Below are 23,787 nucleotides of genomic sequence, written 5' to 3' on the forward strand. Positions count from 1 at the left end.
TTCCTCCCTGCCCGAGTGTGCACATTTTGCGGACAGCAGCAGAGCTTCGTCCCGGATGTCAGGCTGGAGCAGGGCAAGGATTGGCCTGTAACCTTCTCCACCTCACTGCCCTCCATTTGGCCCTCACTTTGGGCTTTGTCACGCTTTGGACTACAAGTCCCATCATTCTCAGGGGGGACATAATGGGCAGGAGGGAAAGGAGGGCATGTCACTTAGCCCAACCTGAAATAAACCTGGTTTTGCTACCAGTTTTCTTACTCCGACTCTGGGCACAATCTTCATGGCACGATTCCCCAGCCCCTTTCATCGAGATGGGCATTTGCCTGAAGCCACAACTTTCCTGAGCTCAGGGTACACTAGCAAACGAAGATGCAAGCGACCGTTCTCTTCCTGTTGAATAGCTGCCTGTAGGTGCCAGGGGCATTTGGCGGCCCTTCACAACCAGAATCAGGAATGGGATCAAAGTACAGCAGATAAAAGGTTGCAGTCTTAACCGATCCATTGCCCGAGACCCTCACAACGAATCCCCTAACTTTTATTTGGTCAGCTAAGTGCTCAGACCACTCAAGCAGGCGTTTCAGGCCCCACTGCATGCCCTCCAACGAAAATAGGAACATCTATTCAATAAAATAATAAAATAATAATAATAATAATAATAATAATAATAATAATAATAACAACAACAACAACAACAACAACAATACTTTTCTTATTTATACTCCATCCATCTGACTGGGTTGCCCCAAATACTCTGGGCGGCTTCCACATATATAAAAACACAATAAAACCAAACAGGGCTGCCTTCAGATGTCTTCTAAAGTTGTATAGTTATCCTATCTCCTTGGCTGGAGGAGGCGGGTCACATAACTCCATACCCTCCAACATATCTCCAATGAAAATAGGGACGTCCTACCATGCCTTCCAACACTTCTCCAATAAAAGAGAAGAGTTTCCCTATTGCCAGGGGAATTTCTCCTTTCTTGTGGGGCAGTTGAGGCCCTTCACAACCAGAATCAGGAAAGAGATCAAAGTACAGGTTAGATAAAATACCAGTGTACTGGAAGAAGCAAAGATCACCAGAGTTGAAGCAACGATTCTTCCACATCAACTTCGTTGGACTGGTCATGTTGTGCGGATGCCTGATTACCGTATTCCAAAGCAACGACTATATTCCGAACTTTAAAAATGGAAAGCATAATGCTGGTGGTCAACTAAAGAGGTTTAAAGGCTGTCTCAAGGCAATTTTAAAAATAATGTAGTATAAACACCAACCATTGGGAAACATTTGCCTGTGAGTGCTCCAGCTGGAGAACAGCCTTTACCAAAGGTGTCATGGGCTTTGAAGACGGTCAAACTCAGGACACAAGGGAGAAAGGTGCTAAGAGGAAGGCACGCTTGGCAAATCCACACTGTGATCAGCTCCTGCCCGGAAACCAATGTCCCCACTGTGGAAGGACGTGTGGGTCCAGAATTGGCCTCCACAGTCACTTATGGACTCATTGTTAAAACCATGTTTATGGAAAACAATCTGGCACAGCTACGAGTGATCTCCAAAGAAGAAGGAGGAGGAGGAGGAGAGATAAAAGGTTGTAACCTTAATCCATCCATCGCCCAAGACCCTTCCAACAATTCCCCTTTTATCTGGTCATGTCAATGCTCTAATTGCCCTAACAGGTGTTCCAAGCCCCACTGCTCATTTGGCCCTCCTGCTGCGAGTCCCATTTTGGGAGTCCCAGAGGCGAAGCTGGAATATATTTTTCTTTCTCCTGGCAGCAGATGTGATTTCCTAACGCAGGCGGGGTCAGGTTACCTGCAGCAACGGCCCTGCAACCCGTCATGACATTACGAAACCCTGCGCAAGACACAGAGCGCCTCTGCTGCTGCTGACTCAGTGGGAAGTGTGTTGTTGTCCTTGTCTCCAAGGTGAGGAGAGACCGTGGATCCTGGCCAGGCTGCCAGGGCAGAAAAGAGGAAACGAGGAAGTGGCACATGTGATTGGTGACACCGGGAGAGAAGGGGACAGGATGGGAGGACTGAAATGACGAGTGCCATTGCCTTGTTTTTTTAGTTTTTGCTTTTTATGGGATTCTTTTAATATTTATTGCCAATTACAAATCTTTATGATTACTATTTTATTTTCAGTGTTTCATCATTAACATCATTCAAACTTAAATGCAACAATATTGAATCGAGGGCCTTCTGGCGGTTCCCTCCCTGCGAGAAGCGAGGTTACAGGGAGCCAGGCAGAGGGCCTTCTCGGTAGTGGCACCTGCCCTGTGGAACGCCCTCCCACCAGATATCATAGAGTTTACCAGACTTTTAGAAGACATCTGAAGGCAGCCCTGTTTAGGGAAGCTTTTAATGTTTAATAGGTTATTGTATTTTAATATTCTGTTGGAAGCTGCCCAGAGTGGCTGGGGAAACCCAGCCAGATGAATTGTTGTATTTTAATATTTTTCTGGAAGCCACCCCCAGCCATTTGGGCGGGGTATAAATAAATTAATTATTTATTATTATTATTATTATTATTATTATTATTATTATTATTATTACAATTGTGTGGTTCCCTGAACCCCAGGACTTCCCTCCTCCCCCTTCTGGTTTCCACAGATACATTTTTTAATTTTAACCGCATATAATTACATATATCCAACTTTCATTAAATCCTTATTTAATCCTTTAAAGGTAAAGGGACCCCTGACCATTAGGTCCAGTCGTGGCCAACTCTGGGGTTGCGGCGCTCATCTCGCTTTATTGGCCGAGGGAGCCAGCGTACAGCTTCCAGGTCATGTGGCCAGCAGGACTAAGTCGCTTCTGGAGAACCAGAGCAGCGCACGGAAACGCCGTTTACCTTCCCGCCGGAGTGGTACCTGTTTATCTACTTGCACTTTGACGTGCTTTCGAACTGCTAGGTTGGCAGGAGCAGGACTGAACTTGAAGCCATGGGTTCGAGTCCTACCCACCGGAGCAGGAGAAAACGAGCTTGTTCCATGTGACAGCCTTTTAGATATTTAAAGATGGCTTTCATATCTCCTCTTTCCCAGGCTAAATACACTCAGCTCCTCATAAAGCTTGGCTTCCAATCCAGACCCTTTTATGCTTTCTGCTTTGCAGGGGTTAGAGTAGATGACCTTTGGAGATCCCTTCCAACTCTGCAATTTTATGATTCCTGCATTTATGAGGGTTGGGTCTTGATGACCCTTGTGGGGGGGGGGAACCTCCTAACAATTCCACAAGAGATTTCCCCACCCCCTTCTAAGAGGAATAGGAATAGGACCTGGGGTTTATTTCTTTTTTTGAATTTGCATTTTATTTATTTGTTAACATTCTTATATTACATCGGTAAACGTTGTCATATTACATTAGGAAGTTCTTCCTAAACATTAGGAAGAACTTCCTGACAGTAAGAGCTGTTTGACAGTGGAATTTGCTGCCAAGGAGTGTGGTGGAGTCTCCTCCTTTGGAGGTCTTTAAGCAGAGGCTTGACAACCATATGTCAGGAGTGCTCTGATGGTGTTTCCTGCTTGGCAGGGGGTTGGACTCGATGGCCCTTGTGGTCTCTTCCAACTCTATGATTCTATGATTCTACATTACAGGACTTACTATAATTTCCAACATGTATACCCAAATTATATACACATTTTATATACCTAGAAAGAAAATGAAACAAAAAAGAGAAAAAACAAAAACAATTTCCCCCCAAAATCATATACATGCCAACACACTAGACTTCCTGTCTTTCCTGTTGTATATTCCTTTTTTTTACAAATGAATGTACTCTTATTATTGTATATTTCTTTGCATATTATCTAATACATTCCTCTATCAATATGTGCCTGTTGTCTTTGTCCATGGAAGGCTGATTTTGTCCATAAAGAAGGCTGATTGCCGAAGAATTGATGCTTTTGAATTATGGTGCTGGAGGAGACTCTTGAGAGTCCCATGGACTGCAAGAAGATCAAACCTCTCCTTTCTGAAGGAAATCAGCCCTGAGTGCTCACTGGAAGGACAGATCCTGAAGCTGAGGCTCCAAGACTTTGGCCACCTCATGAGAAGAGAAGACTCCCTGGAAAAGACCCTGATGTTGGGAAAGATGGAGGGCACAAGGAGAAGGGGACGACAGAGGATGAGATGGTTGGACAGTGTTCTTGAAGCTACAAACATGAGTCTGACCAAACTGCGTGAGGCAGTGGAAGACAGGAGTGCCTGGCCTGCTCTGGTCCAGGGGGTCATGAAGAGGCGAACACGACTAAACAACAACAACAACAGAGGAGGGAGAAGTTCCCCTAAGATGCTCATCATCCTGCCTATCTCTGGAAATCTAGCTGCCTTCTAAAGGCTGCAGAGAGATACTTGCCATGTTTACCTCTGCTGGACAATAGCATCGTGAGAAGGGGCTGCTGGGTCAGACCATACAGTCCAGCTTCCTGTTCTCACATTGGCCAGGCAGATGCCCTAATGGGGAACCAGCAAGCCGGATTCGAACACAAGAGCCCTGTGCCCTCCTGGGGTTCCCAGCCACTGGTGCTCAGAAGCACATACTCGCCAACATTTCTCCGATGAAAATAGGGACATTCTATTCCAGTATATCTGAAGGAGCGTCTCCTCCCCCATCATTCTGCCCAGACACTGAGGTCCAGCACCGAGGGCCTTCTGGCAGTTCCCTCACTGCAAGAGGCCAAGTTACAGGGAACCAGGCAGAGGGCCTTCTCAGTGGTGGCGCCCACCCTGTGGAACGCCCTCCCACCAGATGTCAAAGCAATAAACAACTACCTGACATTCAGAAGACATCTGAAGGCAGCCCTGTTCAGGGAAGTTTTTAATATGTGACATTTTAGTGTATTTTTCATCTTTGTTGGAAGCCGCCCAGAGTGGCTGGGGAAACCCAGCCAGATGGGCGGGGTACAAATAATGAATTATTATTATTATTATTATTATTATTATTATTAATTATTAATTTTTGAATTATGGTGCTGGAGGAGACTCTTGAGAGTCCCATGGACTGCAAGAAGATCAAACCTCTCCATTCTGAAGGAAATCAGCCCTGAGTGCTCACTGGAAGGTCAGATCGTGAAGCTGAGGCTCCAGTACTTTGGCCACCTCATGAGAAGAGAAGACTCCCTGGAGAAGACCCTGATGTTGGGAAAGATGGAGGGCGCAAGGAGAAGGGGGCGACAGAGGACGAGATGGTTGGATAGTGTTTTCGAGGTTACCAGCATGAGTCTGACCAAGCTGCGGGGGGCAGTGGAGGACAGGAGTGCCTGGCGTTCTCTGGTCCATGGGGTCACGAAGAGTCGGACACGACTAAACGACTAAACAACAACAAATTATTATTATTATTATTATTATTATTATTATTATTATTATTGGGTTGCCCCAGCCACTCTGGGTGGCTTCCAACATATAATGATAAAACATTTTTTAAAAAACAACAACAACAACCCATCCCTAAACGACTCAACAACAACAATCAATATGCGCTCTTAGTCTTATTTCTCCACTCAGTCTCACTCCAACGTCAATCAAATGCGAGCATCCGGACCCGGGCTTGCAGCTGTCGCCCCTCTCTTTCCAGACTAGTCCCACGCCTTTGGGGGGGCCTCGCGTGGCGCAACCCGGTTGCAAGGCGACCCCGAGGGGGCGCGCTTGCCGGCTCGGGGCGGCGCGTGTCACCCGAGCCGGGGCGGAGCCCGGCTTGCCCGGCTGCCTGGTGCAATCCGCGCCGCCTGCCGCATCAGCCGGACCGAGGCGGAGCCGCGGCTGCGGGAGTTACATCATCCCCGACGGCGCGGCCAGGAGCCGCAGCGGCCGCGCAGACAAAGGCGCTCGCCGCTCGGGGACGGCGCATTCGCTCGCTGCGCTGCGCCCTCGCCGCTGGCACCATGGAGCGCCGCTGCTGCTGTTGCTCTTAGGCGGGGAGGGACGCCGGATCCCACCCTACCCGCCGCCCCGAGGTGGGGGTCCTCTGGATTGGGTGCTCCCCTCCTCTTGGATTCCGCCTATCCTGCAGGATCGTCGGCCAAGGAAGGGAGAAAAGCAGTCCGGAATTGGGGGGCGAGAAGGCAAGAGAAGGACCCCCTCTCCAAAAAAAAAAAAAAAAAGACCCGCATATAGGGAACGCCGTCGAGGCCGCCGCCGCCGCCAAAGGTACAGAAGGGTGCTAAGAAGGACGTGGGGTGGGGAGGGGGCTCAGGTGGGCACCGGCTGTTGGCCCCATCTGGATCTCGGGTGGAGGGAGAGCGAGAATCGCTTAGCCCCCGGACTTGATTTCAGTCCCCGAAAGGGGTTAGGAATCCACAGGGTGGGGGTCTCTCTGGCGAGCCACGACGTTTTTGCTGCAACAGGCTAAAATAAGGGCTCCACTCTGGCCATGCTCAGAGGCAGCCTCGGCATCCAAAGCGGCTTTCAGCGCCAAGGGGCCAAACTGTTTCCCACAGGTGCACCCAGGCATTTAGGGAATAGGAAGGAAGCATTCTAGGCAAAAGGACTGCGGACCCAGCAGACAGGGCATCCGGGCATAATCCAGGGGTAGAGGAGCTGTTTTGCTTGCAGAAGGACCCAGGTTCAGTGCCAATCATCTCCAGATAGGTCTCTCTACCTGAAACCCAGGAGAGCTGCTGCCAGCCAGTGTGGGAGGTGCTGAGCGAGTCAGGGGTTCTTTAGCGTCGCAGGGGGTTGGACTAGATGGCCTTTAGAGATCCCTTCCAGCTCTACGGTTCTGATTGTGTGACTGGCTGGGTATAAGGCAGCTTTGTATATTTATTCTCGGTTTGAAAACTGAGTCCAAATTGCAGCCATTTAATTAACAGGCATAGGATTCCAGCAATGCTGAGCCTGTTGCTTTCTGTTTCTTATGGGTTGCAACTGCAGAAAGTGAATTTGGGGGCCTGACATGTGGCCCCTGGGCTCAGCTAAGTCTTTTCCTGGAGAACAGCTTCTTGGATCCTGCAGCTGAGGAGCAGCAGCTTTCCTGCGGCTGATTAAATTTAGACATCTCCGTCAGTCAGTATCACATCACAGAGTGACTCGCAATGACTCTTCAGACTTCCTCCACAGCCAACAATTGCGGTTGCCTCGGGTGAGGCGAGGCAATTCAGAAAACGTTTGATGCAACAGGCGAGTAAGATCCTTTAAAAAAAAGCCGTGCAAATTAGGTCCACAAAAACGATTAGCCAATAAAACCTTTCTTACTAACATACCTGCCTTAGTCATAACCAGCTGTTGCGCAACTAAATGGCATTAGCTTTCCCCTCTCTGGTCGCCTGGGGTGATTCTAAACTAGTCACAGGTGACCAAGTGAGTGGCAGCCTCTTTTCAAGGAGGGTGCCCAGTGCTCAGAGGCCTGACCCAGACCACTTTTTCCAAAGGCTTCCATGTGGAGTCTGCAGTATCTGATTTGGGTCAGACCAAATCTGTGCATGTGCAGAGTTTCTTTTTCTTTGAATGAGGTGGAGTACCTTTGTAATGAACATAGTTGTGAGTGGGGAAAACAGCTGAGGAACAGCAATGCCCACCTTTCCCCCTCCCCAAAATCTTGTTGCCATGACAGATACTGTGACGGAGCCCATAGGATACAACTGCATGTCGGTCTGGATCAATAATCCAGGAACAGCATGGACGCCAGCAACGAAGGACAGAAGTAAAAGATGGTGCAGCGATAAACGGTGTAGCAGCTGCAAAAGCCAAAGGGCACATTGTATGTGAAGATGTGTATGGCTGTGCTGGCTTGGGGTGGTGGGATTTGTAGTGCAAAACATCTGGAGGGCATCAGGTTGGGGAAGGCGGGCTTAGAGCTTCCTGCTGGCTGTTATCTTGCTCCAAATTGCCCCCAGCTGCACCAGGATTGCAGGTGTATTTACCCCTGCAAAGCCACACCTGGGAGCTTAGGTTGAAAGCAGCAGCTGACAGGGAAGGGGTTAAATACCCCTCTTCTGCTGCTTTGCTACTCAAAACTGCCCTTTGCAGAAACTGCTGTTTTCCTAGGAAGGGGGAAATTGAGGGCTGGTTTTAAACAATGATAGTTTTCCATAAGGTGACGTTTGCCCCCTGGAGATTGAGTGGGAATTGGGAAGTCACTGAGCCAAATCTCAGGAGCCACGAACTAGGAGGCATTCAGCAAACCATTTTCTTAACAGCCTGGGTCCCCACTTGTAGAATGGAGGTGGTGACATTGGTTTACCCTACAAGACTGTTGTAAAAGTTACTGATATAATGCATGTAACACACTCTGGGCACTTAGGAAAGGCTGATGGTGGCTGAGTTCCTGGTTCCAGGCTTTCCCAGTGGGGCAATTCATCTAGGTGGATGTCTGGATTTCATAGAATTGCAGCCTTGGAAGGGACCCTACGGGTCATCTAGTCCAACCCGCGGCAATGCAGAAATCTTGAAACCATGATTAGAGTCTCATGCACTACCGACTGACTTAGTGATTTCACCTACTGATTTGGAATGAAAGTTTTATTTCTTCTGTTACCTGTTGTGTTTGTAATCTTACTGTTCATCTTTATGCTGTTTAATTGGCACGATAATTTTTAAAGAGGGGTGGCATTTTTAATTTATTTTTTGCAAGTGAGTAAATATCAGCAAACCTTTATAACTGTACTTTTAAGGGTGTCTCTGTGTGTATATATACTAAAGCACAGTTCTGGAACTGCACTGAGTTCATAATACGTGTGAAACAGAAACTAAGGGAGCGGGGGCTTTGAGCATAGACAGAGTGTTTCTTTCCTTGCTTTGTCTTGAAGCGCTCACAGCCTTTTCTCAGGAAATCCAGGTTGGGGAATGCAGAGATCATGTTGCCAAGAGGAAAGGTGTGACCTCAAGGCAACCTTGTTCTTGGGTCAGCAGAGAGGGGCGGGTGGAGGCTGGGGGACTTGCGCTCTGTTTGCATCATCCACTTATTTTCCTTGCTGATGAGAGCAAGTGAAAGAGAGATAGCTGGAGGCTCCTCCCTGCAGCCTCTCTGGAGGCCCTTGGAGCCTTGAGGCTGGCACACTCTTCCGCTTGCATGCAGCTCTGGAAACCTCTGCTCCCTGTTTTGGAAGGCAGTGCCTGCAGGCAGCTTGTAGGGACGAAAAGGCAGCCTCCCTTCGCCTCCTGGTTGCACAGGTTGTGCAAATGATGTCCTTTTGCAAATCCTTGCACGTTGCTGTTGTTTAGTCGTTTAGTCATTTCTGACTCTTTGTGACCCCCTGGACCAGAGCACACCAGGCACTCCTGTCTTCCACTGCCTCCCGCAGTTTGGTCAAACTCATGTTAGTAGCCTCGAGAACACTGGTCTTTTCCAGGGAGTCTTCTCTTCTCATGAGGTGGTGAAAGTATTGGAGCCTCAGCATCAGGATCTGTCCTTCCAGTGAGCACTCAGGGCTGATTTCCCTAAGAATAGATCGGTTTGATCTTCTTGCAGTCCATGGGACTCTCAAGAGTCTCCTCCAGCACCAGAATTCAAAAGCATCAATTCTTCGGCGATCAGCTTTCTTTATGGTCCAGCTCTCACTTCCATACATCACTATGTACTGGGAAAACCATAGCTTTAACTATACGGACCTTTGTCGGCAAGGTGATGTCTCTGCTTTTTAAGATGCTGTCTAGGTTTGTCATTGCTTTTCTCCCAAGGAGCAGGCGACTTTTGATTTCATGACTGCTGTCACCATCTGCAGTGATCATGGAGCCCAAGAAAGTAAAATCTCTCACTGCCTCCATTTCTTCCCCTTCTGTTTTCCAGGAGGTGATGGGCCCAGTGGCCATGATCTTCATTTTTTTGATGTTGAGCTTCAGACCATATTTTGCGCTCTCCTCTTTCACCCTCATTAAAAGGTTCTTTAATTCCTCCTCACTTTCTGCCATCAAGGTTGTGCCTGCATTCAATTATGTTTGTGCAAATTATGTCCTTTTGCAAATCCTTGCACATGTATCTCCCACCATGCCCGAGTGCCCGGAGGTGTATTGTACCTTGACCTGGGCAGAAGAGACGTTCATTTGCTTCTAACTCCTCTCTCAGGTTGATGCCTGCTCCTTTCGTTTGGCGAACGAGATCAGGGGCTGCTATTGGGAAAGGCAGCGGACCTTTTCCAGCTTCCCATGTCCTCCATTCCGCAGAGAGGCTTTGGGAACCTTTGGAGTTTGCAGGTCTCTGAAGAAGAACCTGCAAGATCAGGCTGCAGGGGGCCCACCTGGTCCAGCATTTTGTTCTTACAGTGGCCAGCCAGCCCAGATGCCCATTTTGGGAACCTGCAAGCAAAATCTGAGGGCGAGAGCACTCTTCCTTCCAGCAACTGGTATTTGAACCTGGAGGTGGCATATAGCCAGCAAGAGCCCTCTCCAGGTCCTCTTTTAAAGCCACCCAGTTTGGTGTCCATCCCTGCCTCCTGTGGCAGGGAGTTCCATAGTTTAACATTGCACTGTGTGAAGAATTATCTTACTTGTCCTGATACTTCCAACATGAAGCCTAGTTGGATGTCTCCATCCTAGCCCCCAAACTGCAGAGCTCCCTTTCTCCTTCCACGCCCAGCCCCCTCTCCATCAGCCCCCTTCCATCACCTTGGGCTAGCAAGGGCCACAAGTCAGTGGCAGGACACCTGCTTCGTATGTAAAGGTAAAGGGACCCCTGACCATTAGGTCCAGTCATGGACGACTCTGGGGTTGTGGCGCTCATCTCGCTGCAAGAAGCCAAGTTACAGGGAACTAGGCAGAGGGCCTTCTCAGTAGTGACACCCGCCCTGTGGAATGCCCTCCCAGCAGATGTCAAAGAGAAGAACAACTACCAAACTTTTAGAAGACATCTGAAGGCAGCTCTGGTTAGGGAAGCTTTTAATGTTTAATAGGTTATTGTATTTTAATATTCTGTTGGAAGCTGCCCAGAGTGGCTGGGGAAACCCAGCCAGATGGGCGGGGTATAAGTAATAAATTATTATTATTATTATTATTATTATTATTATTATTATTATTAGCCTAGGGAGCCAGCGTACAGCTTCTGGGTCATGTGGCCAGCATGACTAAGCCGCTTCTGGTGAACCAGAGCAGTGCACGGAAACGCCGTTTCCTTTCCTGCCGGAGCGGTACCTATTTATCTACTTGCACTTTGACATGCTTTCAAACTGCTAGGTGGGCAGGAGCAGGGACCGAGCAATGGGAGCTCACCGCATCACGGGGATTCGAACCGCCGACCTTCTGATCGGCAAGTCCTAGGCTCTGTGGTTTAACCCACAGCTCCACCCACGTCCTGCTTCGTATATGGAAGCTTCCAAGTTTCATCCCTGGCATCTCCACATAGGGGTGGGAGACACTCCTTTCTGGAATCCTGGAAATGAATGGAGCTGAATCCTCGGAGGAAGCGGGTTGACTCTCCCAGCTTTCAAAATTTGCCAGGCGCATTCTGCACCTGGCTACCGTGAGATGTAGTGCGGGTGGCACTGTGGGTAAAACCTCAGCACCTAGGACTTGCCGATCACATGGTCGGCGGTTCAAATCCCCGCGGCGGGGTTCGCTCCCGTTGCTCGGTCCCAGCGCCTGCCAACCTAGCAGTTCGAAAGCACCCCCGGGTGCAAGTAGATAAATAGGGACTGCTTACCAGCGGGAAGGTAAACAGCGTTCCGTGTGCTGCACTGGCTCGCCAGATGCAGCTTGTCACGCTGGCCACGTGACCCGGAAGTGTCTGTTGACAGTGCTGGCTTCCGGCCTCTAGTGTGAGATGAGTGCACAACCCTAGAATCTGTCAAGACTGGCCCGTACGGGCAGGGGTACCTTTACCTTTTTTTACCATGAGATGCCCGGGCGACAGGATGGCACCAGACGTCTCCATCCTCTGCAGATGCATGCCTGGAGATTCTTGATCTTGCCTGTTCTCACACACTAGCAACACATCCTGTAGAATCCTGTCCATGGCACTTCACCTGCACAATCAGAATGAATTTCAGGTAGCAAAAAGTCATATGGAAAAATATGACTTTTGAGCTGTCCGGCCCCCAAATGGCAAACAGGTTTTCCATTTTGATGACTGTAACCCTGGTTTAAGGAGTAATAATAATACTCCTTATATATGGTCCAGTATATCTGAAGGAGCGTCTCCACCCCAATCGTTCTATTCGAACGCTGAGGTCCAGCACCGAGGGCCTTCTGGTGGTTCTCTCACTGCGAGAAGCCAAGTTACTGGGAACCAGGCAGAGGGCCTTCTTGGTAGTGACGCCTGCCCTGTGGAACACCCTCCCACCAGACGTCAAAGAGAACAACAACTATCAGACTTTGAGAAGACATCTGAAGGCAGCCCTGCTTAGGGAAGCTTTTAGTGTTTGATGTATTGCAGTATTTTAATGTTTTTTTGGAAGCTGCCCAGAGTGGCTGAGGAAGCCCAGCCAGATGGGCAGGGTATAAATAATATATTATTATTATTATTATTATTATTATTATTATTATTATTATTATTATTATTATTTTATTTATTTATTTATTTATTTATTAATTAATTAATTAATTACTTATACCCGCCCATCTGACTGGGCTTCCCCAGCCACTCTGGGTGGCTCCCAACAGGATATTAAAAACACAATAAAAGAACAAACATTAAAAACTTCCCTAAACAGGGCTGCCTTCAGATGTCTTTTAAAAATCAGATAGTTGTTTATTTCCTTGACATCTAATGGGAGGGCGTTCCACAGGGCGGGCGCCACCACCGAGAAGGCCCTCTGCCTGGTTCCCTGTAACTTGACGTCTCGCAGTGAGGGAACCGCCAGAAGGCCCTCAGAGCTGGACCTCAGTGTCCAGGCTGAACGATGGGGGTGGAGACGCTCCTTCAGGTATACTGGGCCGAGGCTGTTTAGGGCTTTAAAGGTCAGCACCAACACTTTGAATTGTGCCTGGAAACATACTGGGAGTCAATGAAGGTCTTTCAGGACTGGTGTTATATGGTCTTGGCGGCCGTTCCCAGTCCCTAGTCTAGCTGCCAACACTCTGACCACCTTGCTGTGTGTGATGATTCAATACCCACCCATCCCTGAGGCAAACACCCTCATGCCTCATTGTACATGCAAAACATTGCTTGCCCCATTGTTCTCCCAAGCCATCAGCTTCTGGCACGAGAGGCAGCAATGACAGCTCAGAAACTCTGCCCTCTGATGACTCCTGGGAGCAAACAGGGTTGGGTTGGCATGGCTACCTTGGCAGGCTGGCAAATTTCCCTCTACGGTTTGTGGGTGGACTGCACCCAGCAGGGCTGTTCTTAGCTTTGCATGCCTGCTTTTCTCCCCACACATTGCACAAGTAGCCCCTGCAGAACTCATTGCCACTGGTTTTTGTGACGGTCAGTCGCACAGGGAGGGCTGTGTGGGTGGGTGTGCATGCGCCAAGGCCAGATTTGGGTTTGATGAGGCCCTAAGCTACTGAAGGTAATGGGGCCCTTTATATGTCCAGCTGTCCTTCGTCAACAACAAATTGTCACTGGGTTCTTTTGTGTTGGATATATGCTATATGGTCATTTATGGACCTAATAGGTATCTAAAGCCATTTCCACATAACAAGTAGGAGCCTACACAACACAAAACACTGTTGCTGTATGTAGGTTTTATTTTGTTTTTTAGCTCATATTTTGGAAATGTACATCCAGTTGGTTTTTTCCTTTAAATTTTTTTTGGGCCCCCACGAGAGTCCAAGTCGTTGATAAAGATGTTGAATAAGACTGGGCCCAAGACAGAACCCTGTGGCACCCCACTAGTAACTCTTCTCCAGGATGAAGAGGAACCATTGATGAGCACCCTTTGGGTTCGGTCAGTCAGCCAGTTACAAATCCACTGAGTGGTATAATAGTCAAGTCCGCATTTTACCAGCTTCTTTACAAGAATATCATGGGGCACCTTGTCAAATGCCTTGCTGAAATCAAGGTAGGCTACATCCACTGCGTTCCCTTCATCTACCAGGCTTGTAATTCTGTCAAAAAACGAGATCAGGTTAGTCTGACATGACTTATTTTTCAGAAATCCATGCTGACTATTGGTGATCACAGTATTCCTTTCTAGGTGCTCACAGACTGTTTGCTTAATGATCCGCTCCAGAATCTTCCCTGGTATTGATGTCAGACTGACTGGGCGGTAATTATTTGGGTCCTCTCTTTTCCCCTTTTTGAAAATAGGGACAACATTTGCCCTCCTCCAGTCTGCCGGGACTTCGCCTGTTCTCCAGGAATTCTCAAAGATGACTGCCAGTGGTTCTGAGATCACATCTGCCAGTTCTTTTAATACTCTTGGATGCAGTTCATCTGGCCCTGGAGACTTGAATACATCTAGACTAGCCAAGTATTCTTGTACTATCTCCTTAGTTATTCTGGGCTGTGTTTCCTTTGCTGAATCATTTGCTCCAAATTCTTCAGGTCGGGCATTGTTTTCTTTATCGGAGAAGAATGAGGCAAAGAAGGCATTGAGGAGTTCAGCCCTTTCTGTGTCCCCTGTTTGCATTTCACCATCTTCTCCTCTGAGTGACCCCACTGTTTCTTTGTTCTTCCTTTTGCTACGAACATACCCATAAAAGCCTTTTTTGTTGCTTTTAACTTCTCTAGCAAGCCTGAGTTCATTCTGTGCTTTAGCTTTTCTGACTTTGTGTCTACACGTGCTGGCTATTTGTTTGAATTCCTCTTTGGTGGTTTCCCCCCTTTTCCATTTTTTGTACACATCCTTTTTTAATCTTAACTCAGTTAAAAGTTCTTTAGATAGCCACCCTGGCTTCTTTAGGCACCTTCCATGTTTCCGTCTCATTGGTATTACCTGAAGTTGTGCTTTTACTATCTCCCTCTTAACAAACTCCCAGCCATCATGAACTCCCTTTCCTTTTAGTATTACTGTCCATGGGATCTCACCCAGCACTTCCCTAAGTTTTATGAAGTCGGCTTTCTTAAAGTCAAGAAATTGAGTCCTAGTATGCTTGGCTGCTCCTTTCCGCTGTATAGTAAACTTCAGAAGAGCATGATCACTCGCGCCTAATGATCCTTCCACTTCTACCCCACTAACCAGGTCATCAACATTGGTTAGGACCAGATCTAAAATGGCTGTTCCTCTTGTTGCTTCTCCCACTTTCTGGACAACGAAGTTGTCTGCAAGGCCAGTGAGGAATCTGTTTGACCTTATGCTCTTGGCTGAGTTTGACATCCAGCAAATATCCGGGTAATTGAAGTCCCCCATTACTACTATCTCCCTTCCTTTTGCATGCTTGGCCATCTGTTCCAGGAAGGCATCATCTATGTCCTCCGTTTGGCTTGGGGATCTATAGTAAACTCCCACAATGAGGTCCCTGTTATTCATCTCTCCCTTAATTTTGACCCAAATGCTCTCACTTTGGCTTTGAGGTTCTAAATCTTGGATCTCTTCACAGGTATACACATCCCTGACATATAACGCCACTCCTCCTCCTTTCTTGTCTGGTCTGTTTCTCTGAAATAGATTGTAACCCTCCATTATTACATTCCAGTCGTGGGACTTATCCCACCAGGTTTCAGTGATGCCTATTATGTCATATTTAGTTTGCTGTACCAAGAGCTCAAGCTCATCTTGTTTATTACCCATGCTTTGCGCATTAGTGTACAGACATTGAAGTCCATTAATCATTCCCCCGTGTCTCTTATTTAAGGATTTTTTCCTCCCACTACTAGGTCTGCGTGCTGTTTGCTCCATTTGGTCTATGACATTTGGATGATCATGTTCATCAATTGATAGACTCCTACCTTCAGGAGCACTGTCTTCCTCCCCCACATTAGTCTGTTTAAAGCCCTCCTGATGAGGTTTCTGAGATTTTTGGCAAAAACATTCCTCCCAACCGTTGTGAGGTGCAGCCCATCGCTTGCCAGAAGTCCATCTTCAAGAAACTGCAGTCCGTGATCTAAGAATCCAAACCGTTCCTGTTTACACCATTTGCGAAGCCAGCTGTTCACTTCCACTATTTTTCCCTCTCTCCCTGGGCCACGTCGTTCAACTGGGAGGACAGATGAGATGACAATTTGTGCATTTAATTGCTTCAATTTCCTGCCCAGAGCCTCATAGTCTCTTTTGATCTTCTGGAGGCTATTGCTTGCAGTGTCATTGGTTCCCACATGAACCAAGAGGAAGGGGTATTTGTCAGTGGGTTTTATGATTCCTTGTAGTCGTTCAGTTACATCTTGGATCTTACCCCCGGGGAGACAGCACACTTCCCGAGACATCTTGTCAGGCCCACAGATCACTGCTTCTGTTCCCCTCAGTAGGGAATCCCCTATCACCACTACACGCCTCCTCTTAGGTTTGGTCGGGGTTCTTCCGTGATCTGTCCGTTCCAAGGTCGCCTGCACATTCCCTGAGGACTGATTTAAAATCAGTTTAAGATTTTCCAAAATTCAAAGTAGCAATAGACTAAAAACAGATTAAAAACTCGCACCAGCTTTCTAAATATCTGGGTGGGCTTGCCTAAACAAAAATGTGCCGAAAAAATTACAGGAATATCAATAGGCAGGGATTTCCAAAGTTCTGGTGCTGCCACAATAAATGATCCAAGTGCAGAATGGGTGTTATTCATTAAGGGGTCTTAGCTCCCTTGGTCATCTAGCTGTGCCCCCTTGACCCTTTTGATTTAACCCCTTGCTCTCCTAACTTTCCCCCTCCAGATGAGTCTGCTCGCACAGGAGTGCCCTCTGGTCATTGCATCGCAGAAGAAGCAGCGGCTGGACTTTGATGATGCATCTGAGACCAGCATCCCAGAAGCCAAGCGCCTGCGTCTCAGCCTGCTGCCAAGCCCAAGCCCCTGCCTCCAACCCCTTGCCTCCAGCCCCCTTCCTTCCACAGACCAGGAGTCAAGGATATCCCAGATTGGCTCATATATCCTCTTGGAGGCCACCGAAGGAGGCCGCTGCTACAGGGCTGTGGACAGACACACAGAGTCAGAATACACCTGCAAGGTAGGAAACCCACTGGAGAAAATGGTGTTTTTTCCCTGACCTGTTAATAATAATAATAATTAATAATAAATTTATTGTTTATAGCCCAGTCACTCTGGGCAGCTTCCAACAAAATATTAAAATACCGTAATACATCAAACATTAAAAGCTTCCCTAAACAGGGCTGCCTTCAGATGTCTTCTAAAGGTCAGAGAGTTGTTTATTTCCTTGACATCTGGTGGGAGGGAGTTCCACAGGGCGGGTGCCACTACCGAGAAGGCCCTCTGCCTGGTTCCCTGTAACTTGGCTTCTCACAGCGAGGGAACCGCCAGAAGGCCCTCGGAGCTGGACTTCAGTGACGGGGCACATCCTCCTCCTCCTCCTCCTCCTCCTCCTCCTCCTCCTCCTCCTCCTCCTCCTCCTTCTTCTTCTTCTTCTTCTTCTTCTTCTTCTTCACCTCACGCAATTGCCTCAAGGCAACGCGCAATAAAACCAGCAGGTGCATTTAAAACAAGATGAAAAACAATATGCAATGGGCACTCGTGGAAAAACACTTATCTATCCCGCAGGGAGAAGTATTGGGGGGAAAAGATCTGTGATTGTTTCCAGAAAGTGTAAATAGGGACCTGTTGTATCTATACATTTCTGAGCACAATTCAAAGTTTTGGTGCTGACCTTTAAAGCCCTAAATGACCTTGGTCCAGTATACCTGAAGGAGCGTCTCCATCCCCATCGTTCAGCCCGGGCACATCCTGCCATTTTCAAAATTGCCTCTTTGAGCAAGGCTGTGTGTGTTGGGGAGGGGGATTTTTGTTAACCCTTTGTTGAAAAAGGAAGATTCCTGTGGTGCTTTAAAGGCAAACAACTTTATAACGGTGCATAATAGTCATTTGTGAACTAGAGTCTATGAATGATTATGCCAACTTTTGCCCAGCAAGTGCCCTCTATATGTTTTGGATGCACACTGACTGCGGATAATAGGGCACTGGCTTGGCGAAGCTGCCTTATGCCATGGTAAATTTGTGTGTCTTTTATGAAGTGCCACAATATTATTTTTCCCGATGCCATTTTTGGCAGAGCTGCTAGCGGCTGAGCAATGCTGACACCTGCTGGCTGAACATGGAATGTCATGCCCACTTTGAGTTGGCCATTGTTTCTGAAATACTGTACTCCCTTTCCTCCAACTCCCAACCCACCAAGTTTACTTTTTTAGTATGAAAAGAGTTGAGGATTATGTGCTTTTGGAGGAGGCTGTGTTTATGTTCTGTTTGGAAGGAGGGAAGCCCAGCTCCCCTAGAAGCTCCTCTGCCTTAAGCTCACCAAAGACTTTAATTTTTCAACATCAATTTTATTTTCTGTGGCACACACCTTTTTCTCTGGGCACGTGGTTTGGGGATTAGTGAACCATGGACAAAATGGCAACAACTCTATTGGTGCAGAATGAAAGGGGAGTCAAATAAAGAAAGGACACACACACACACACACATCCTTTTCTCTAAAGAGTTTCTATTAAACGGAGAATTATTATTTTTCTCCAGTTTGGGCCCAGCAAGATATACTGTACAGAGAAAAAAATGCAAGATTTTCTGTCACTGGACAATAAAATAGCTGTTACTTATTTAATAAAGGCGGTGATTACAAAGTAATGCCAATCGCAGGGCAATGCCATCCATGTCTAATTGAAAGTAATGCCATAATTCACACTGTCATGTGTGCAATATGCAATATAGAAGAGTAGAAGCAACAAAAAGTATCCATTTAAAAACTTCAAAAAGCCAAGAAATACTGATGGGTTAAAAAGCGAAAATTAACAATGGAAAGGAGTGTCTAAACAATAATGACATCTGAAAGAAGGGAACGGATTTTATGCATTAGCATTTTTTTGGTGGAGAGAAAAACAGAAAAACACACTTAACAAGGCTATCCATGTCTACTCTGAAGTAAGTCCCAGTGTGTTCAAGGGGCCCTACTCCTAGGTAGAAGTGAACGATAGCTTTACTTCCAAGCAGACATGGATAGGATTGCGCTGTTTGCCAGAGTGCCCATGGATTTGTCTTGTAAAGCCGCCACTGCCTACTGTGGCAGCGAGTTCCACAGGTTAACTGCGCTCTGCTTTTGCGCTTGTTCTGCTCGTTTGCTTCCTTGTAACAATTTGCTCCTTCTTTTTAGGTCTATCCAGCCAAGAGCTACCCAGAGGCGCTGGCCCCTTACGCCGCCCTTCCAGCGCATCCCAACATCGCCCGTGTGGCGGATGTGATTGTCGGGGACCAGAACATTTATGTCTTCTTCCAGCCCGGGAGGGACGACATGCACAACTATGTGCGGCGGTGCAAGCGTGTTCCCGAGCCCGAGGCTGCTGTCCTCTTCCGTCAGATGGCCGAAGCGGTCGCCCACTGCCACCAGCACGGCGTGGTCCTCCGGGACCTCAAACTGCGAAAATTCGTGTTTGCTGACCGAGAAAGGTGAGAAGATGAGAAGGGGCACTTTCCTGCTCACTTGATCAGCTACACTGGACATTATGCGCGTCACGAGCGCATCAGAGGCGCATTTAACTTGTGCGATTTCAACCATAGGCTGGCTGGTGGAAACTGCCGCGAGCAAGCCAGCAGGAAATCACACCGAGAAAGCTGTTTCTTGTTTAATAAAGGCGGCGATTACAAAGTAAAACCAATTGCACAGCAATCCCATCCATGTCGAGTTGAAAGTAAAGCCATAATTCACGTCTACCTGGGAGCTGTCCCCCTTGAACACAATGGAACTTACTTCTGACTAGACATGGCTGGATTGTGTTGTTCAGAATATTCATCTGTGGCCCACCCTCCAATTGAATCAGGATATTTCTGGAGTTAATGCTTTATTAGCAAAACAAGATCTGCACAGGAGAGTCAGGCCTAATAAGCACAGCAACTCAGGTCTTGCCGCCATGTATCGGTTGCCGAGACTAAAGGTCCCCACCTCCCCAAAGATTACGTCTCCTCCTCTCCAGGGTGTTTTCCAAGCAATCAGAGACTGTGCCTGTATATCCTTCCGCTCCTTTGCTCCTCTCACTTCATGCCTCTCCTGGTTCCGGGAGACAGCTTGTTGCAGCAGGAAGGGGAGAAACCTGTGCCTCTTCACCAGCCAGACTCCTTTCTGCCTCTTGTCTCCCTCATCCCACCCTCCTGCTTCCACTTCTGCCTCTGATTCTGGACTGCTCTCTGCCACAGACTCTCCTCGCTCACTAAGTCCTGTTGTCTCTTCAGCTTTCGACATTTCCTCTTCCCTGTCTTCTCCCTCTGACCACTCATCATCGCCCCTCCCGGGCTCTGAGTCTTCCTCCCGTGGGGGTTTTTCCAGGCAGTTCCTCCCACCGTTCCTCTGCATCCACCCAGTCCAGGACAGCAAGTTAACTCCAAGCTAGGTAGAGAGCTTAAAAGCTTAAAAGCTCAGGTCTGCTTAGGGTTCCCCGGTGCGTAAAGAGCTTTTAAGCTCTCTCTAGGCTCTGAGAGTGCTCCAAATGCCCTTCCTTCCTTCCTTTCTCCAACCCATTAGCTGCAGGGTGGTTCCAAGGATTTGGGTACAAGAAATTACCCTGTGCATGTAGGATCCTTGGAACCGAACTCCTGCATAAGTAAGATGCAATCGTACTGTTCAGTACTCAGGTTTATGGCTGATTGACTGATCCAAATTAAGTGTCCAGAGTTGTTTTTTAAAATGTTTGTTCCATACCTGCCTATATTCCTCCTAAAATGTTTTTGGAGTCTTGTGCTTCTTCCCCAACAGAATCATTCAAATAATTCAGGGGGCGGGGAGGAGAACCCAGATTCTGTAAAAAACCAAGAAAAGGGGGGATCCATCAGTTACACAACCAAGCTGCAGATCTGCTCCCAATCTTGACTGATCCACCCCTATTGCAGAATTCAGCTTTCCCAGTTGCAAAATTAGGGGTGCTTTTCCATTGTGCAGTCATACCTCGGGTTGAAGTAGCTTCGGGATGAATATTTTCAGGTTGTGCTCCGCGGTGACCCGGAAGTAACAGAGTGCGTTACTTCTGGGTTTTGCCATTCGCGCATGCGCAGACGCTCAGAACGACGTCATGCACAGAAGCGGCAAAACGCCACCCACACACGTGCAGATGCGCAGTCGCGTCTTACGTTCGCTTCAGGATGCGAATGGGGCGCCGGAATGGATCCCATTCGCATCCCGAGGTACCACTGTATTCCATTGTATTCTGCCTTTGAGTGATCTCTGGCTCCTGGCTAACTCTCCCTTGGATTTCTGCCCAGATCCAAACTGCTGCTGGAGAATCTGGAGGACTCGTGTTTGCTGAAAGGTCCCGATGACTCCTTGGAGGACAAGCACGGCTGCCCGGCCTACGTGGGTCCCGAGATCCTCAGCTCCAAGGCGTCCTACTCTGGCAAAGCTGCTGACATCTGGAGCCTGGGCGTGGTGCTCTATACCCTCCTCGTGGGGTGCTACCCCTTCCAAGACACCAAGCCCCTCTCGCTCTTTGGCAAGATCCGCCGTGGGCGCTTTGCCATCCCCGAAGACCTCTCGCCCAAAGCCCGCTGCCTCATCCGCTGCCTCCTGCGAAAGGACCCATCTGAGAGGCTGACGGCCAGCGGAATCCTGTTGCATCCATGGCTGGCTCCTGGCAGCACCCCCGAGGGCTCGTGGAGCGGCCCCTCCAGAGATCAGGGGCTGGAGCAGGTGGTCCCAGACGTGGGGGGCTTGAGGGAGGTCAAGGCCAAAGAGGAAGAGGAGGGGGGCCTGTACAGCTGAGCCGCCAAGGAGAATGTGATGGACGAAAAAGCAACAGGGTGACTCTTGTCTTGACCTGACTAGCCATGGACCATGGGAGGGAGACCCCCTCTCCCCCTTCAGTTCCCTCGCTAGGATCGTGCCCCAGAAAGAAGTGTCTTCATTTGCCAGCAAACTGGGAGGACGGGTGCTTTGACATCCAGGTCAGGGACGATGGCAGGGCGTCAGCGCCTCCCTCGCAGCGCACGCTTCGTGGCGCGCTCCTCGTTCGCATGTGCCAAAGGACCGTTCCGGAACTCTTGATCCCCACCAGCAAAACCCTCCTGCGTTGAGAAAGGGGTGCTTCTCAGCAGCCCTGCGCGACTCCGAAACTAAGGACTGGAGCTCCGAGCTGCTGTTCTTGCAGAATGACTTGTTGGCAAAAGAGGTTCAGGTTGCAAAAGGATGGATTGATTGCAAGATCAAGGACTGGGAATTTGTGACTGTTTGCCTCGGTCAAAGCGCAGGACTGGCTTTTTGTTTTGAACAGAAAGCGGCTGTAAAGACACTCTCTCTTGCTGCAGTCTGGCTGCCATTTTCGGGAGAAGTTGTTCCCTGTTCCGCAGTGCCGAGCAAAAGTCTGCTTTGCCTGGGGTGGCCCAGATGCCTTGTGAGGGAGGAGGGCAGGGTGCCAGCCTTGGAGAGAAGGGGCTGGGGCCAGCAGCTGTGTGCAGTCCCCCCCCCCTTTTGACAACTCCTAGAAAACCTGTGGCCTTAAACAACTACACACACACCCCGCCCAGTTTTCACCACAGTGCCTCCAATTTCTGCCCTTAAAATGAGGTTCCCGGTGGGCCTCGTGGGCCTTAACTTTTTCTCTACTTGAATTTATCTCAGTACTTGACAGTTTTCGGGGGTGCCTGGGTTGTGCTGCCAGCCCCCAGCTTGAGACCTTCCCCATGGTGCCTTTCCTACTTGCCTCCCCATGTCTCCAGGGCTGAAGGAGAAACTCAGCCACGCTAGGTGGGCTGGATCTTAAAAGCCTTGTAAAATCAAACACATGCCTCCGTCTCGCTTTCTTTGTGAGGTGCTACCCCTTCTGGGGTGCCCTGAATATTGCACCACATCTCTAACCTCCATTTTTGAAAAACCAGAACTTCATTCCCCCCCCAGTATTCCACGAAACGGTCCATTGCTGGTCGTTTGAACCACAGGGAGGAGGAGGAGGGTTGCCAACACTCAAAGTGCGGTCCCTTTGCAGGGGTCTACAGGCTTCTCTTGCCAACATTTATGGGGGCTGGGACCCCAGCACACCCCTATTGTCTTTGGCTTTCTGCAGGGCACCCATGCTTGAGTGCCTGCATAGATTTCTCTCTGTTTTTTCTTGGGGGTTGGTTGGTGAGGCAACACTTCAAGAGGAAGCATTTCTGACAAAAACAGGCAAAATGTATAGGCATACGGTGGACGCTCGGGTTGCGAACGTGATCCGTGTGGGAGGCACATTCGCAACCCACAGAGGCGCGTCTACGCACGCGTGGGTTGTGATTTGGCGCTTCTGCACATGCGCAAAGCGTGATTTAGCGCATGCGCGACCGCCGAAACCCGGAAGTAACCCGTTCCAGTACTTCCGGGTTTCGGCGGTCCGTAACCCAAAAAAACGCAACCTGAAGCATCTTTAATCCGAGGTATGACTGTATATCTCAGGTTCTACAAATCCTCAAGACACACCGACCCCATTCCTTGATGGCTTTCTTTTAACAGTCACGGCTTTGCCCAAAGAACCCTGGAAACGGCAGATTCTCTTTGCAGAGCTGCAGTTCCAGGATTATTGAGGAGTTGCCATGCCAGTGTGGGACAAGAGTATGATTTGGAGGCTGAGAAAGGTGGTGGTGGGGGGATCGATAGTGGGCAAACAGTTCCCCTTGCCCCTTGCAGACCCACGTCTTTTTTTTTTTTTAAATAAAATTTTTTATTAGTTTCCAAATTTTTAACAAACACAAAAACAACATAAAGACAAACATAAAAAGTCATACTTTCTTTACCTCATTTCCATAAGCCTCTTTTCCCGGACTTCCCCATACCTTCCCCTTTTTGCATCCTTTATTTTAAACAATTGTTCAGCAACCCTTCTTAGCCAATTAAATATAAATTCATTCTCCTTTTCAATTTCACCCTTAACACAATTT

General features: G+C 48.4%; 1 protein-coding gene across 1 annotated transcript; it reads left to right on the top strand.

Annotated features, from left to right (window-relative positions):
- The first annotated feature begins 6,000 nt into the window (after positions 1–6,000).
- On the top strand, positions 6,001–22,658 carry TRIB3 (tribbles pseudokinase 3). Its single transcript, XM_079979798.1, has 4 exons — positions 6,001–6,147; positions 16,613–16,903; positions 19,052–19,344; positions 21,148–22,658. The coding sequence occupies exons 2-4, from the start codon at positions 16,613–16,615 to the stop codon at positions 21,641–21,643; spliced, it is 1,080 nt and encodes a 359-aa protein (XP_079835924.1). The 5' UTR covers positions 6,001–6,147; the 3' UTR covers positions 21,644–22,658.
- Positions 22,659–23,787: the final 1,129 nt, after the last annotated feature.

Source organism: Podarcis cretensis (assembly GCF_951804945.1).
Source record: "Podarcis cretensis genome assembly, chromosome: 6".
Classification (NCBI taxonomy): domain Eukaryota; kingdom Metazoa; phylum Chordata; class Lepidosauria; order Squamata; family Lacertidae; genus Podarcis; species Podarcis cretensis.